At 35.8% G+C, this 13570-nt stretch overlaps 5 protein-coding genes across 6 annotated transcripts; all 5 read left to right on the top strand.

Annotated features, from left to right (window-relative positions):
* The first annotated feature begins 1745 nt into the window (after nt 1-1745).
* LOC123215653 lies at nt 1746-2832 on the top strand. Its single transcript, XM_044635848.1, has 3 exons — nt 1746-2044; nt 2133-2273; nt 2493-2832. Exons 1-3 carry the CDS (start codon nt 1886-1888, stop codon nt 2649-2651), a joined length of 459 nt encoding a protein of 152 aa, XP_044491783.1. The 5' UTR covers nt 1746-1885; the 3' UTR covers nt 2652-2832.
* Nucleotides 2833-3072: 240 nt separating this feature from the next.
* Nucleotides 3073-4596, top strand: LOC123215651. Its single transcript, XM_044635845.1, has 3 exons — nt 3073-3933; nt 4029-4169; nt 4235-4596. Exons 1-3 carry the CDS (start codon nt 3742-3744, stop codon nt 4379-4381), a joined length of 480 nt encoding a protein of 159 aa, XP_044491780.1. The 5' UTR covers nt 3073-3741; the 3' UTR covers nt 4382-4596.
* A 135-nt stretch (nt 4597-4731) lies between these two features.
* Nucleotides 4732-6122, top strand: LOC123215652. 2 transcript variants are annotated; one of them, XM_044635847.1, is made up of 3 exons: nt 4732-5518; nt 5623-5742; nt 5872-6122. In XM_044635847.1, exons 1-3 carry the CDS (start codon nt 5357-5359, stop codon nt 6034-6036), a joined length of 447 nt encoding a protein of 148 aa, XP_044491782.1. In that variant the 5' UTR covers nt 4732-5356; the 3' UTR covers nt 6037-6122. The 2 variants fall into 2 exon arrangements, with proteins under 2 accessions (XP_044491782.1, XP_044491781.1); XM_044635846.1 differs by having other exon boundaries at nt 5602-5742.
* Nucleotides 6123-6194: 72 nt separating this feature from the next.
* LOC123215650 (probable galacturonosyltransferase-like 4) lies at nt 6195-8325 on the top strand. The gene has a single exon (XM_044635843.1). The coding sequence runs from the start codon at nt 6532-6534 to the stop codon at nt 7597-7599; it is 1068 nt and encodes a 355-aa protein (XP_044491778.1). The 5' UTR covers nt 6195-6531; the 3' UTR covers nt 7600-8325.
* Nucleotides 8326-11392: 3067 nt separating this feature from the next.
* On the top strand, nt 11393-13101 carry LOC123216567 (BSD domain-containing protein 1-like). Its single transcript, XM_044637017.1, has one exon. The coding sequence runs from the start codon at nt 11474-11476 to the stop codon at nt 12860-12862; it is 1389 nt and encodes a 462-aa protein (XP_044492952.1). The 5' UTR covers nt 11393-11473; the 3' UTR covers nt 12863-13101.
* The last annotated feature ends 469 nt before the right edge of the window (nt 13102-13570 follow it).

Below are 13570 nucleotides of genomic sequence, written 5' to 3'. Positions count from 1 at the left end.
TAAAAATATTGAAATATAAAGACTATCTGTATCCAAATGCTTTAAATAAATATCAATGGTGAGTTTGGTCACGGGTTAGGCATCATAATTCTTAGGGCAGCCTGGTGGAATTGGAACTCCAAGACAGATTGAACCCATATTTTTCGAATTTCTACCCATATTATTTTATTTAAAATATTAGGGGGAAATCACAGTGTCCACCCTTTAAATATATAAACTATAATTTTCACCCAATATATAACTTCGATAATAAAAAATTAATCGTAAATTATGCTTTAAAAATTAAAAAAATAAAAATAAAAAAGGTTGGACTAGTCCTGGGAATCATTCCTAAAAATATGTGATTTAATCAAAATTATATTAGATTTGATGTAACTCGATAAAATTGTACTTAAAAAAGTTTGATTTTAATCAAGGTTTTCAAAGCCGGATCAGGATAAAAACCGTTTTAAGTGTTGGTTTTGATCGAACCAGTCAATTGGACCGGAATTATAGTTTAGTGATAAAATCTACATGTGTACGTTCTTGCTTTACTTTCTGCTTTCCATACAAATACACATTAAGCAATTCACTGTACAAAAGCCTTAAGCAATTCACATCATGAAGTTTACTGTACAAAAGCCTTAAGCAATTCACACAAGTTCACTGTTTACTCACGCAGTTTTAAATTTGAAACTTCCAAAGTTTTCACAGCCTTAACAATAGATCCAAAGAGTTTACAAAGCCTTACAAAACATTAGATTCTCGTCGTTGCTTGAAAAGTCGTCGGCCACAACAGCAATAGAAACTCGTCGTCGTCAGCCATCGTCTGAGCTGAGAAGTCGCCGTGAAACTGCTACCTTGTGAGCCTGCAAACCAACACCCCTCGGCGGTAGCGTCGTCGTCGACCGCTGTATTTAAACCGTCGTCGGCAAGGAACAGGAAGTTCATCAGAGAAATTCATTGACTGCAGCAACTGAGGATTGTGTCTGCGTGCGTTGGAAGGAACAGGAAAAAAAAAGAAAACAGTGTTTTATATGCAGCCTTGAACCAGGATCTACTGGACCACGGTTCAGGAGAGAATCGACGGTTCAACCGCGATCCAATCCGATTTCAATTTCAAAACAGTTTTGCCTTCATCAGCGCCCAGTTACAGTGCTGGTTCATGGACAGACCGGTTCGATCGGCTAGTCCGGTTTGGTTTTTAAATCCTTGATTTTAACTTTAGAATTAAAATAAACTTACTTGTAATTTCAACTATTCAAGGTTTATCATTCCGACAACTAAAATTGTAATAAACCCACAATTCTTATAACTATAATCACGTCTTTTAAGATGCAATTTAGGTTTAATTATATTTATAAATATATGGTTTAATAAATCTTAAAAGTTAATCTTTTGGGTAAAAAGAAAATTTTCTTTTATGAAAAATCAGAGTTTAAATAATATGATCTTTTATGTTTAAAAAGTTAGAATATGAATAATTTGAAATTAACTAAAAGTTTATCTATTTAATAAAATCGGATAATATTCTTTTATTATAATAAATAAATAAATAAATAAATAAATATATATATAAAATTTGGTTTCTTATGGTCCCAACATAGTTATGATTTTGATTATTGGATTACACCTTTCAAATGTTATATCACTAGCGTGACATGACAATATCATGCGTGAATGGTTGGATTCAGGTTGGTTTTTCATAGAAGTAAAAATTTGGAGTAACATGCCAATCTACCCTTTTTTAAATCTAATTTTATGAATTCAAATAATGGGATTTACGAATTTCCCGTGGGAAATGGACCACTGATCGCCAACCCTATCACCACTGCCGACATTTACAGAGAAACAAGCTGCCTTCTAATCAAATCAAGCAAAGCCCCGGAAAACAACAAGATCTAGAATGAGCAAGAATCTTGCACGGGCAAACGAATGGCTTCGACAACTAGTAGAGGGTGAGCTCGGTCATGAACTGGAAAACATAACTCTTGCAAACCTTGAAACCCTCAAGGCTCATGAGGGCTATATACTCTGCAGTTATATCATACCAGTGAAGCTAGCTGTAATTTTCTTTCCTTCTTATTTTCTACTATTTTCATGTTTATATGATCAGGATGTGTAGTTTATGTATCATGTTTATGTGATGGTAGGATAAAGATGGAAATTGGGAAGTTGGATCCATAGCATCGATAATAGACACCGTGGGAGGGGTTGCCATTTACTCTTTTTCTGGGCATATCAAGGCCTCCGTTGACTTCAGCATTTCCTTCTATTCCACCACCAAGGTTCAGGTAAATTTTCTTATTCTAATACTCTATTTATGAAATATAATTCTTTAAATCATGAAAAATGCCGGTGTAGTTCAGTTTTATGAACTGGCAATGCCAACAACACCAATCTTTACCTAGTCGAGGGTGTGAAATGTGAATAGCTTGAATTTCAGTAGAAAACTGGTAGATTAGCAATGAGATTTTTTCATTTGAAGTACATCTAAATAGTACATTTGGCAGGAAGAAGTAGAGATAGAGGCAAAGGTTGCAGGGGAGAGGGGAACGCTTACATCGGTGCTGGTGGAGGTGAGAAAGAAGGACAATGGGCAACTAATTGCTTTGGGTAAACAATGGATGACTTCAAACAATCCAGGTTTTAGGAAAGTGAGTAAGCTTTGAGCTGTCGCCTTGTCCTTGATCTATTATATTGATCACAACATTTACATCAAATCAATTGTACTATTTTGGATGTCTGCGGTTCAGTTTCGTTATTGTTCTGCATCAAGCAAGACAAGAGTATCTATTTTCATCACGTATTTTCCCAAGTACAGGGAATGCAAGAACTGATCTTTTTGGCAAATTATATAATTGTACTCATTTAAATCTCTTTTACCCTGTAATTAACCGAAGATTTATATGATCTCACAATACTGGATATCTATAATTACCCATTAATGGCATTGTGCTTATTACAGCAAATAGAGTTTGGCAGCCATGAGTGGTCATAACTCATAAAACCGACAATTTTGAACGCTTGAACCTTGTTGATAATAAAAAGTCGGGCCGAATGACTGCTTCCCAACCTATGTTTGCCGGAAAGGCCAAGATGCTTTACTCCAATCACACAACCTCTCAATTCCATTTCCCCCATCATCCCAATTTCTCATTTGTCTCTCTTATCCCTTTCCAGATATATAAACCAACTAACCTAAAACTCAACCAAATCAAAATTTCCAATCCAATTTCTCTTCAATTTTCACTATTCACAATCTTTTGTTTGTCACAGGACTTTCTTCTTCTTCTTCTTCTTCTTTGTGCAATAGGTACATTCCCCTCCCATTCAGTCAAGACTTAATGCTCTCTCAATTGATCCACCACCGTCTCACTGTCCCTACGCAAGAACCCTAATTTCAGCGCTTTCTTTCACTTGATTCGTTGGAGAAACTCGTCGTTTCTAGCTTCAATACTTAGTGATCAGCTCACTGACGAAGAGTTGGGTGACTTGAAATCTTGGACGGTCAAGAATGGATTGCCTCCCTGTAAAGTTGGTCTCAAAGAAAAGCCTTCTCATGAGACAAACATACGCCTATACATTATGTTGCCGCCAACGAAGATCTTCAATTCTAATCGTGTTGAATTTTCGTTTTTCTTTTATAGGTTTAGGTAATCTGAGTTTACTGCTTAATAAAAAAATCTAGTCAATGTGGAAACTTTGCACTGGTGGAGCCTACGGCTGCGTCTACCCATATAAATTCAAAAACCTCTAAAGATGATCAACAATGACAGAATTAGAAACATGATAGACAAGAATGCTCTGCAAAATTCAATTGAATGGGTAAAAGGCTCATCAAAGGGCGTGATGGGTACGCCACTCGATCATCTAACTATTGAAGCCATTCAAATCGTTGAGGCTCATGAGGGCTTTCTTCGTTGTAATTTCATTGTTCCATTCCACCTACTGGTAAATAATCAATCCATCTCGATCTTATTCTTCATCAATTTCTTCAATCGTTTAATTTGCGTAAGATTTATGTCTATAAGTTTTGAAAATTGTAGGATAATGATGGAAATTGGCATACTGGAGCAATAGCAGCGTTGATCGACTGTCTGGGTGGTATTACCATCTACTCCTTCACTGGGAACCTCAAGGCCTCCCTTGATTTAAGCATTTCGTTTTATTCCACCGTGAAGCAACAGGTACATTTTCTTTATTCTAATCATGAAATGAATCAATTATCTCAATCTGTATCTGTAAATGGCAGGAAGAAGTGGAGGTATTGGCCAAGGTTGTGGGGAAGAAAGGAAAGCTGGCATCTGCAGAGGTGAAAATAAGAAGGAAAGATAATAGACAACTTGTTGCATCGGGTAGACTATGGATATCTTCATCCATTCAAGAAAGTAAGCTTTGACATGGAAACACCTATTTTCCTACTAACTTAATTATACTTGTTGGATCTGTTTTCCTTGTTTTTGGTCAAGGAAAAATGAAATTTTGCGAGAGCTTGGTAGCTTAATTATATTGATGTAATAAATTTATCATGTACTAATATTTACTTGATTGTTTTACCTTTAATTATTGATTATAGAGAACTCAAAGCAGGTAACTTGACCCTGTTATTCAGAATTTTATACCTTGTATTTTATCAAAATCAAGAAATAAATAAACTTTTGGGTATAAATGAACTCCTTTTCTGGTCATATCATGGCCTCCTGTGTGTGACTTCACCATTTCCTTCTATTCCACCGCTAAGATTCAGGCACTTTATCTTATTCTAACATTCTATTTATAAATTATACTAAATTATTATTTTATTCATCAAATCAATTAAAAATCTCTTGAGTTTGACCATTTTATGTGTAGAAATCTTAGCCTAAATGGCTAAGTTTCTGTAATTATTGTATTCATGGTGAACTTAAAGGCTACCAACTGAGAAGCTTACACAAATGTTCTACATGCCATATGCAATTTCAGATTACTTCATCTCATACATAGATGTTTAATCCAAACAAAATTTTGAGAAAAATCCAATCAACATGGACGTCCATACTGTAGTTTTTTTTTTGTTTTTCAGATATCACTTCTTAATTCGATGCAATTAACAAGGATGGCATTTGCTCAAGAGATAATTATATTTGTTGCTGACAGTCAGGGTTATGCCGATCTTCATGTTAACATATTAGTGCATCTAAGTTCAATGAATTCATCAACCCTTTTAGTATTTATATTTATATATACATATTTGGAATTAAAAAAATCAAGAAAAAGTTGAAAGTAATGTAATTGGTAGCGGTTCACATAAGAGTTTGAGATAATTTCTAATCTAATAAGCCGGCTGCGGAGCCTGACAAGAAAGAATTAGAAACGAGGAAGAAATTGAGTGAGAATGGAGAACAATCCTGTGCTGAAATCAAACAAATGGCTGAAAGATCTATCAGAAGGTGTGATTAGTCATGAGCTGGAGGCCTTAACTCTTGAGGGCCTTCAAATCGTCAAGGCCTATGAAGGCTTCATACGCTGTAATTTCATCGTACCTGTCAGATTATCCGTAAATTTTATCTCTCTTTAATCTTTGTTATTCCTTTTGATCTTAATTATTTCTTTGTTCTTAATTTTTTCAATTAAATCTAGGACAACCATGGGAATTGGCAGGTTGGAGCGATGACAACTTTAATCGACGACGTTGGGGCGGCTGCCATATACTCCTTTGCCGGCCATATCAAGGCCTCTGTTGACTTCAGTATTTCCTTTTGTTCTTCGGTGAAGGTTCTGGTAAAATTTCTTAATCTATAACATTCTATTTTGTCAATTGTTTTATTCATGAATTCAACCAAAAAGAAACGCATAACTGAAGATTTTTCAGAGCAACCTAATGAAGTATAATAATAATAATGATGGCAGGAAGAAGTAGAGATAGAGGCAAAGGTTGTTGGGGAGAGAGGAAGGCTTGCATCAGTTAAGGTGGAGGTGAGAAGGAAAGACAATGGAGAAGTAATTGCTTTGGGTAAACAGTGGATGGCTTCAAATAATATACATGCTAATACAAGAAAATTCAGTAAGCTTTGATATTACAACTCCTATTAACACAATTCGTATTTATGTACTTCCTGTATCATCTTCGGCCCCATTATGATCACCGTTTCTTTTTCCTTTTTTCTTTCTTGCTAACGATGGGAACCTCTGCCTCTTTTGACTAAATATTGACTGGTACAAATTTCAACAGAACAACGGTGTATAATTTTATCCTTGGAGAGGAGGGTAGGTAAAAATATATTAAAAATTACTAATTTTTGTTGAAAAAGAAAGGAAAATATATAATAGCAAGGAGCCTAGAATATTGGAAGGGGAGAAGTCCGAGGAATGTTCTCTTCCCCACAATCACACCTACCTCTCGCCTTCCAAAATTTTGTTAATTATGAATCAATGATTATTTTTGTCTAACTTCTTCTAAACCATCTCTTAACCAGCCTAACAATGGCTGCTACTAATCTTAATTCTTACCTTAGTTAGCCAACCCTTCACTTGTTTTCTTAATCCCCTTCCATTAAGGGCAAGGGCAGGATGGCCACCTCTCCCTTCCCTCTCTTTATCACTATTGGCCTCCTTCTCCTCTTCTTCAACGCCTTCTGCTGCTGCTCCTCCTCCTCCTCCTCCACCCCTTCCACTGGTATTCGCCGCGGCATTATTCGCAAACCTTCTCCCCAACCCCATCTCTCCAACTTCCGTGAAGCCCCTGCTTTTCGCAATGGTGACTCCTGTGGTACCCAAAAAATCCATGTCACCATGACTCTTGATGCTAACTATCTCCGAGGCACAATGGCCGCTGTTCTTTCCATTCTCCAACACTCCACCTGTCCTGAGAATTTTGAGTTTCATTTTTTGTGGGCACATTTCGAGCCTGACGTCTCTGCTAGCATTAAGTCTGTCTTTCCTTACCTCAACTTCCATGTCTACAAGTTCGACTCCAATAGAGTTCGTGGCAAAATATCAAAATCAATCAGGCAAGCACTGGACCAACCCTTGAACTATGCTCGGATTTATATGGCCGATATAATCCCAGCGGAGGTAAAACGTGTTATATATTTGGATTCAGACCTTGTTGTCGTTGATGATGTTGCCAAACTCTGGGAGGTTGATTTAGAAGGAAAAGTATTGGCAGCGCCAGAGTACTGTCATGCAAATTTTACAAATTACTTTACAGAATTGTTTTGGTCTAACAAGTCTTTATCAAAAACATTCGATGGGAGGCAACCTTGTTACTTCAATACAGGAGTAATGGTTGTGGATGTTGATAAGTGGAGACAAGGTGGATATACCCAGAAAGTTGAAGAATGGATGAGTGTGCAAAAGCAGAAAAGAATATATAATTTGGGTTCATTGCCGCCATTTTTGTTAGTTTTGGCTGGAAATATTAAAGGTGTGGATCATAGGTGGAACCAGCATGGTTTAGGCGGTGACAATATTGAAGGTAAATGTAGAAGCTTGCATCCAGGGCCTATCAGTCTTCTTCATTGGAGTGGAAAAGGCAAGCCTTGGCTTAGACTTGACTCTAGGAAGCCATGCACTGTTGATTATCTTTGGACTCCATATGATCTTTATCGTCCATCTATGCATTCTTTAGAAGAATGATCACCAATACTTTTTTCACCTTTTTAGATAAATGGGTATGGGTAGTAAGGGATTTGGTTCTTTAATTTAGGAGATCAAATACTTCAAAAAAAGTGGAAGCAGAGAAGGGGGAGAAACAAATGTTCCCAACAATTTACAGTTTTCATTCTATCCCTCTTATTTTCTTAAGAGCATATCGTTCTCTTTTATTTTCTTTTTAAATTGTAACTTCTATACGGAAAAGTCCTGCCTGTGGATATTTTGTTCCTACAAGCAGGGGGAAGTGGGGGCATCTTGATAATGATATATAAATTGTTATGGCTATGGTTCTGAACAACAATATTGTTCATCGGATAGCTGCTAAAGGGATTCTTGTCCAAAGATTGTGATTTTCATTGATGACGATGGCTGTGCCGGATCATGGTCGATGCTACCTCTGTCAGATTTTTCATGTCCCTCACTGTGAACGACATGTTTACACGCAATTTATCTCTAAAACCAGTTTAGTGTGTGGTTAATTATTTTCATCTTTCTTCATGAAATTCATAGGGCCTGTTGTAGCAACTAACAGTTAATTTCAGCTTATCATCATCCATATATATACATATTAATGAGTTTGATTGATCTCTGATTGTCATGTGATGTGAGGTTTCTTCATTAGTGGATCAATCCATCCTTAGTATAAATATACTGTGGGTGTCTTTTTGTAAATACATGGTATATAATATGAGTCCATATAATAAATGCAATTCAATCCTCAATCGTCAGCAATTCTACTTTCTGTTTTTCTTATCCATTCTTACCTTTCCTTAAATTTAAAGGAAATCTCTCTGAATCTAGCTTGTACGAGCAAGATTGATGGTTGATTACTTGTTACGTCTACAATATTTTTCTGTTAATGCATTCAGCATAACATGATGATGCTTTCCCATTATCCAAATTAATAAGAAAACAGAATGAAATTGACTGCTAAAAGTATTGTCCTGCCAATTTATAACAAGTGTATAATATATTGTAATACATTATCAAGATTCAAATCACAGATATTTCAGATTTAATTATTTCACTTACCGAGTAAGCTTAACTACCCATCAACTTTCAAGGAGGAGCTCATTCAACAGTGAATAATTAGCCACCCTATAGATTAACATCTTTACTCATGGTGAGCTTCCTTTGCCTAATGAATTCATCTGATATTTCATTGATATTTGGAGCCACAGTCAGAAACCTCTTAGGAGTCATGTTGGCGCTGGTGTCTCCAACCTTTCTTGGTGATGTTAAATTTTGATCACTTTGTATGCTCTTCCCTTTCTTCCTGATTTTCTCTTCCTCTTCACTCTCTTTTGTCCCTGTTCTTTTATCTCTTGAACTCTGAAACCTTTTCGGTCCCATAAGCGGAGGGCGTTTTCCTTCAATTTGTGACCCCTCTGTTCTGTTCTGAACCAGTGGAATCTCCTTCACCTTCTTCAGAATTTCCTTGTCTTTTGGAGAAGAACTCATCTTGTCTACAGAAGTCCAGGATCCCAGCTCCTTTGATTGCTTGAACTGGATCGAAATTTCGTCACCCAAACCGTAATGCTTCTTCAAGTTTTCATCATGATCCTGGTATTGGACCCTCATTTTTCCATTGGGCTTATTCAGGACAAATTGGGTTGTTGACTGGCCTTGGGGCAATGGCGGCCCCAAGGTTATGTGCTTGTAGAGGCTAGGATCAACAAGACTTTTAATGAAATGGAAAAGCCTCTGGCAAATGCCAAGAGGTTTGGAAATGTTCTTCTTCTCGTGCATTGCTCCACAATGCGACAGAAAGAACAACTAGTAGACGATGAAAGATGGAGGCAGAATGGTGTATTTGAATTGAATTATGGCATAATTTGGATTGGATGAGATGATTCTATGCTTTGGATTGGGGGTAATAATAAAGAGGTAGATGGAAGCATGATTCTTTTCTCTTTATAATTGAAAGGCTGGGTCGTATTTCTCCACTTGCTTTAGTAGAAAAGGAAAAGCACTCACTGTGAAAAGAAAATCTTGTTGATATCAAGCATTTGGGGTACTTTGCTTCCAAGTTAATATATGCTCCAACAGTATTTGAATCTATTGAACAAAACTATATTCTCAAATAATACACACATGCGTGAGTATAAATCCTCTATCACACAATAACATGTCATTGTTTGTACTTAAATTTATGCGTATATAATGATACTCAAACCTATTATGTGGACTAACTTTGGTTGATTTACCTAAAATTCAAAGGAGTTTGGTAGATGTTTCACAACAAGATACGGGAAATGAATTGATTCGCTTTCAATCTCCATACGTTTTGCTTTAGAAAGTATCTAACCTTTGATGCTGTCAACATGTATTCACATTCTATATAGATTTGGAGACTAATAGAAGATTCGCTTACAGGACAATATCAATGTGCAAGGTAAAGCTCTTCCTATTCCATTTGTGGCTCCAGTTTGAGTTCATTACATCACAAGTTAAGAACAGAATAATTTAATTGATACCGATTAGACGCCCAAGTCAATATGAAGAATCTGGTTTAAAATTACAGCAACAGCTTTGTTGTTGTTACCTGGTATTGCGGCAACTTTTATAAAGAGTAAATTGCATTTCCCACCTGGGTTTGGCCTGAAAACATTTTCTCTCCTTAGATGGCATAAATAATTTTTTTCTATCTAAAATTAAACTTTATTTGAAAAAATGAATGGTGTAAGGGCAAATTAGTAATTTCACTTGGCATAAATTTTAAAAGAAATTTTAAAAAAATTTTTAGAAACCCTAACATTGATGCATGTCACAATCTTATTGTTGTCACCCACTAAAGTTTAAAATATTATAATGACATCCCTTCTAATTGTGAGCAGTATTTTGGGATGTAAAATGAATTTTAAAACTTTTAGGGGGCAAATAGATATATCTCCTTTCTTGTTTTAAAAATTGCATATTCATTCATTATTTTGAAAATATGCCTCAATAGTTTGTAACAAGGAGTTGGAATGTTTTTAGTTTTTTCATGAAAACATATCATAATTTTTATGTATGACACTAATTAACAATTTTTACACGTTTTTTAAATTTCTCGTAATGTGGAGTCGTGTGAGACTCACTTCCATAAAACATATGTGAGTGTAATGTTTATTTGATATCATAAGTTTTTAAAAAATTGAAGACATTGATAAAAACATGTTTTCTCATGAATTTCTATGTTTTTTAAAAAGATTATTATAAAGTACATTGTAACACTTATCTCTATATATATATATATCTAAAATATAATATGAATATAGAGAAATACGTTGACTTAAAATGAAAAATATAATAGTTAATACTTAAATATGTACAAAAATATGTGATATATTATCGATACATTATAGTTCATACATGAAAAGTATAAATTCATAATCATATATGAAAAAGAATAAATTCGTAACATCTCTTATGTGCATAAGCCAAACACAATAAACATATGTAAATGTATACATAAAATACTAGAATTGATAACATAAAACATGACTATTTATAGGCCCTCCTCATGCAACACTTGTATTGATCAGACTTCTAAATCCTCCCTATGTTTTATATCTAACTCATCCCATATGTAAAACAAAACAAATGAAAGAATTTAATTTTTATTTATTTAGATTAAGATGAATTTGTTATTGGGTTTTTTTTTTTTTTATTGAATTTTAGATGAAATTAAGAATAAAAATATGATTATGCAGATAGGGTTTAGTATTGCCTAATGTCGACACCATAAAATTATATTATTTTAATTAATTTTTTTTACTTGCTAACTTGTGCAGTATTATTAAAATTTATTTGATTAAATAACGAAATTTACTCATCAACCAGAGAGGAATCCTACATTTTCACCAACTCCATCATGAATTTCTTCAAATCCGTTTTTTCCGATGATGATGATCCCCAACCCAAACCCGACGCCGAATCCTTCAACACCAAATTACACCCAGATGAACAAAACCCAGAGCCCAACACTGCTTCCAAGCCCCAACCTAGCAATGGCGGTGATGGTGATGGTTGGAGTTTCGGTGGTTTAATCAAAACCCTAACCTTTAAATCTGAATCGGTCATCGAAACCTACCGCCGCGATCTGCAGGAGTTCGGGACGGGCCTAAGAAAGGAACTTGAGGTGGCCCAGAGATCCATAGGGACAGTCGGTTCAGTCATTGACGAATTTGGAAACACCGTTTTGAAAGGGACGGCTCAGATCATCTCTCACGGTAAGGATGCTATCCTAGCTGTTGAGCACGAATCCGATTCATCTGATAATAATGGTAATCAGAATAATAATAGTGAGCAACGCAAACGGTATAGTCGTTTTGATGCTCAGGTTCGTGCAATTCAGGGAGATGTAAATACTTATTGTGAGGAAGTTGATGATTTAGACGATTATAATAAGTGGAAATCTGCGTTTGTTTTGGATACCATGAATGAGGAAATTGAGAGCCTGTTTGACCAAAACGGTGCTGTGGAGAGTATATATAAAAGGCTTGTGCCTAATACTATTGATCATGAGACCTTTTGGTATAGGTATTTTTATAGGGTGTTTAAGCTTAAACAGACTGAGGATTTGAGGGCCAGTCTTGTGAAGAGGGCCATTTCTGGCATTTCAGCTGAAGAGGAAGAGGTCTTAAGTTGGGATGTTGACGATGAAGATGCAGAGGATGAGAGTGGGAGTAATGTGTTGGAGAAATTGAATCAGAAGGAAATCAAGGATGTAGGTAGCAAAAATTCTGGAAAGGATGATAGTAAAGAGACTGAAGCTGCAGTAAAATGTGATTTATCTGAAAACAAGGAGTTGGGTGATAAGACAATAGTCAAGGAAGATAGTTTGAGAGCTGAAGAGGGAGAGAAGAGTTCCAAGTCAGATGCGGATGAAGCTGGTAAAGAAAGTGTTGTGGAATCATGTAGTGATGTTAATGAGAAAGTGAGCTTGGGGAAGAATAGCAAAATGAACATGGAAGATTCAGGTTTGAAATCAGATGAGAAGGTGCGTTTGATGGATAAGGGAGAGACAGAGGAGTCCAGTAAAAATAGTGACTTTTCGGTTGTGTCAAGCCAGCCATCTGTGCCCGAGGAAGAAGACCTTGGGTGGGATGAGATCGAGGATCTCAGCAGTATTGATGAGAAGAAAGTGACTAATGCTGGGAGCCCCAATAGAGTTGATTTGAGGAAGCGACTGAGTGCTGCAGAAGAAGAGGAAGACTTGAGTTGGGGTATTGAAGATGAGGACGAGCCAGTTAAAGCTTGATACACCCTGTATCTTAAGTTCATAAATTATTAGAACTTATTACACTATGCTTCTTTTTACCTCCATATTTAACTTCTATAAGGGTTATGTGAGGGATGATTTATTTTAATTCTAAATGTCTGGTTTAAATGCAAATACCATCTATGATTGTGTTGCGAATGTTTTATAAATAAGTGGAAGCTAATGTGCCATTGTAATACCCCTTCTCATTTATATGTTAAAACCAATTTGCAGATTCATCATTCACCTGTACTATAGCAATTTTATTTGCAGTGATCTTTTTTTCTGAGCTTCCGTTGCTTAGTAATTCAGGGACCATTGGACTTATAGAAGCTTTTTGTAAACTTGAGGAGCATTACCTGCAAAGCAAATGTTGTGGGAAATATTGTTAGACTAAATTCACTGTAACACCGCTGAGGGACTGCCATTACATGGATATGACTGTATTTAAGGATGCTGATTGTTATGGTAGATAATATATAAATAGTTTATCACTATTGTGGATTATTGTATTTCCCCTGACTACACAAACTTTTTTGACGTGAAAGACAATACTTTTTGTAATGCTCATGGTTATCGCACAAGATTAATCCTTGTCCAATTGTCCTGCCATAGTGCCATTAGCAGAAATGAAATGTGCTGGCTACCCGATTTCTTAGGGACAGACAGAATCTGAGCAATGGGATGATACAAACTCTTTGGTATATT

This window comes from Mangifera indica, chromosome 5 (genome assembly GCF_011075055.1).
Source record: "Mangifera indica cultivar Alphonso chromosome 5, CATAS_Mindica_2.1, whole genome shotgun sequence".
Classification (NCBI taxonomy): Eukaryota; Viridiplantae; Streptophyta; class Magnoliopsida; order Sapindales; family Anacardiaceae; genus Mangifera; species Mangifera indica.
The sequence above is the reverse complement of the archived record's forward strand: the minus strand, read 5'-3'. Positions and strand labels throughout refer to the sequence as shown.

Bases quoted from the DNA above. Each gene is read 5' to 3' on its own strand.
- LOC123215650 (XM_044635843.1), top strand. From the start codon at position 6,532: ATGGCCACCTCTCCCTTCCCTCTCTTTATCACTATTGGCCTCCTTCTC.
- LOC123216567 (XM_044637017.1), top strand. From the start codon at position 11,474: ATGAATTTCTTCAAATCCGTTTTTTCCGATGATGATGATCCCCAACCC.
- LOC123215652 (XM_044635846.1), top strand. From the start codon at position 5,357: ATGGAGAACAATCCTGTGCTGAAATCAAACAAATGGCTGAAAGATCTA. The intron at 5,519-5,601 runs GTAAATTTTATC...AATTAAATCTAG, and splicing joins TCGTACCTGTCAGATTATCC to GACAACCATGGGAATTGGCA. The intron at 5,743-5,871 runs GTAAAATTTCTT...TAATGATGGCAG, and splicing joins GTTCTTCGGTGAAGGTTCTG to GAAGAAGTAGAGATAGAGGC.
- LOC123215651 (XM_044635845.1), top strand. From the start codon at position 3,742: ATGATCAACAATGACAGAATTAGAAACATGATAGACAAGAATGCTCTG. The intron at 3,934-4,028 runs GTAAATAATCAA...TGAAAATTGTAG, and splicing joins TTGTTCCATTCCACCTACTG to GATAATGATGGAAATTGGCA. The intron at 4,170-4,234 runs GTACATTTTCTT...TGTAAATGGCAG, and splicing joins ATTCCACCGTGAAGCAACAG to GAAGAAGTGGAGGTATTGGC.
- LOC123215653 (XM_044635848.1), top strand. From the start codon at position 1,886: ATGAGCAAGAATCTTGCACGGGCAAACGAATGGCTTCGACAACTAGTA. The intron at 2,045-2,132 runs GTAATTTTCTTT...ATGTGATGGTAG, and splicing joins TCATACCAGTGAAGCTAGCT to GATAAAGATGGAAATTGGGA. The intron at 2,274-2,492 runs GTAAATTTTCTT...TACATTTGGCAG, and splicing joins ATTCCACCACCAAGGTTCAG to GAAGAAGTAGAGATAGAGGC.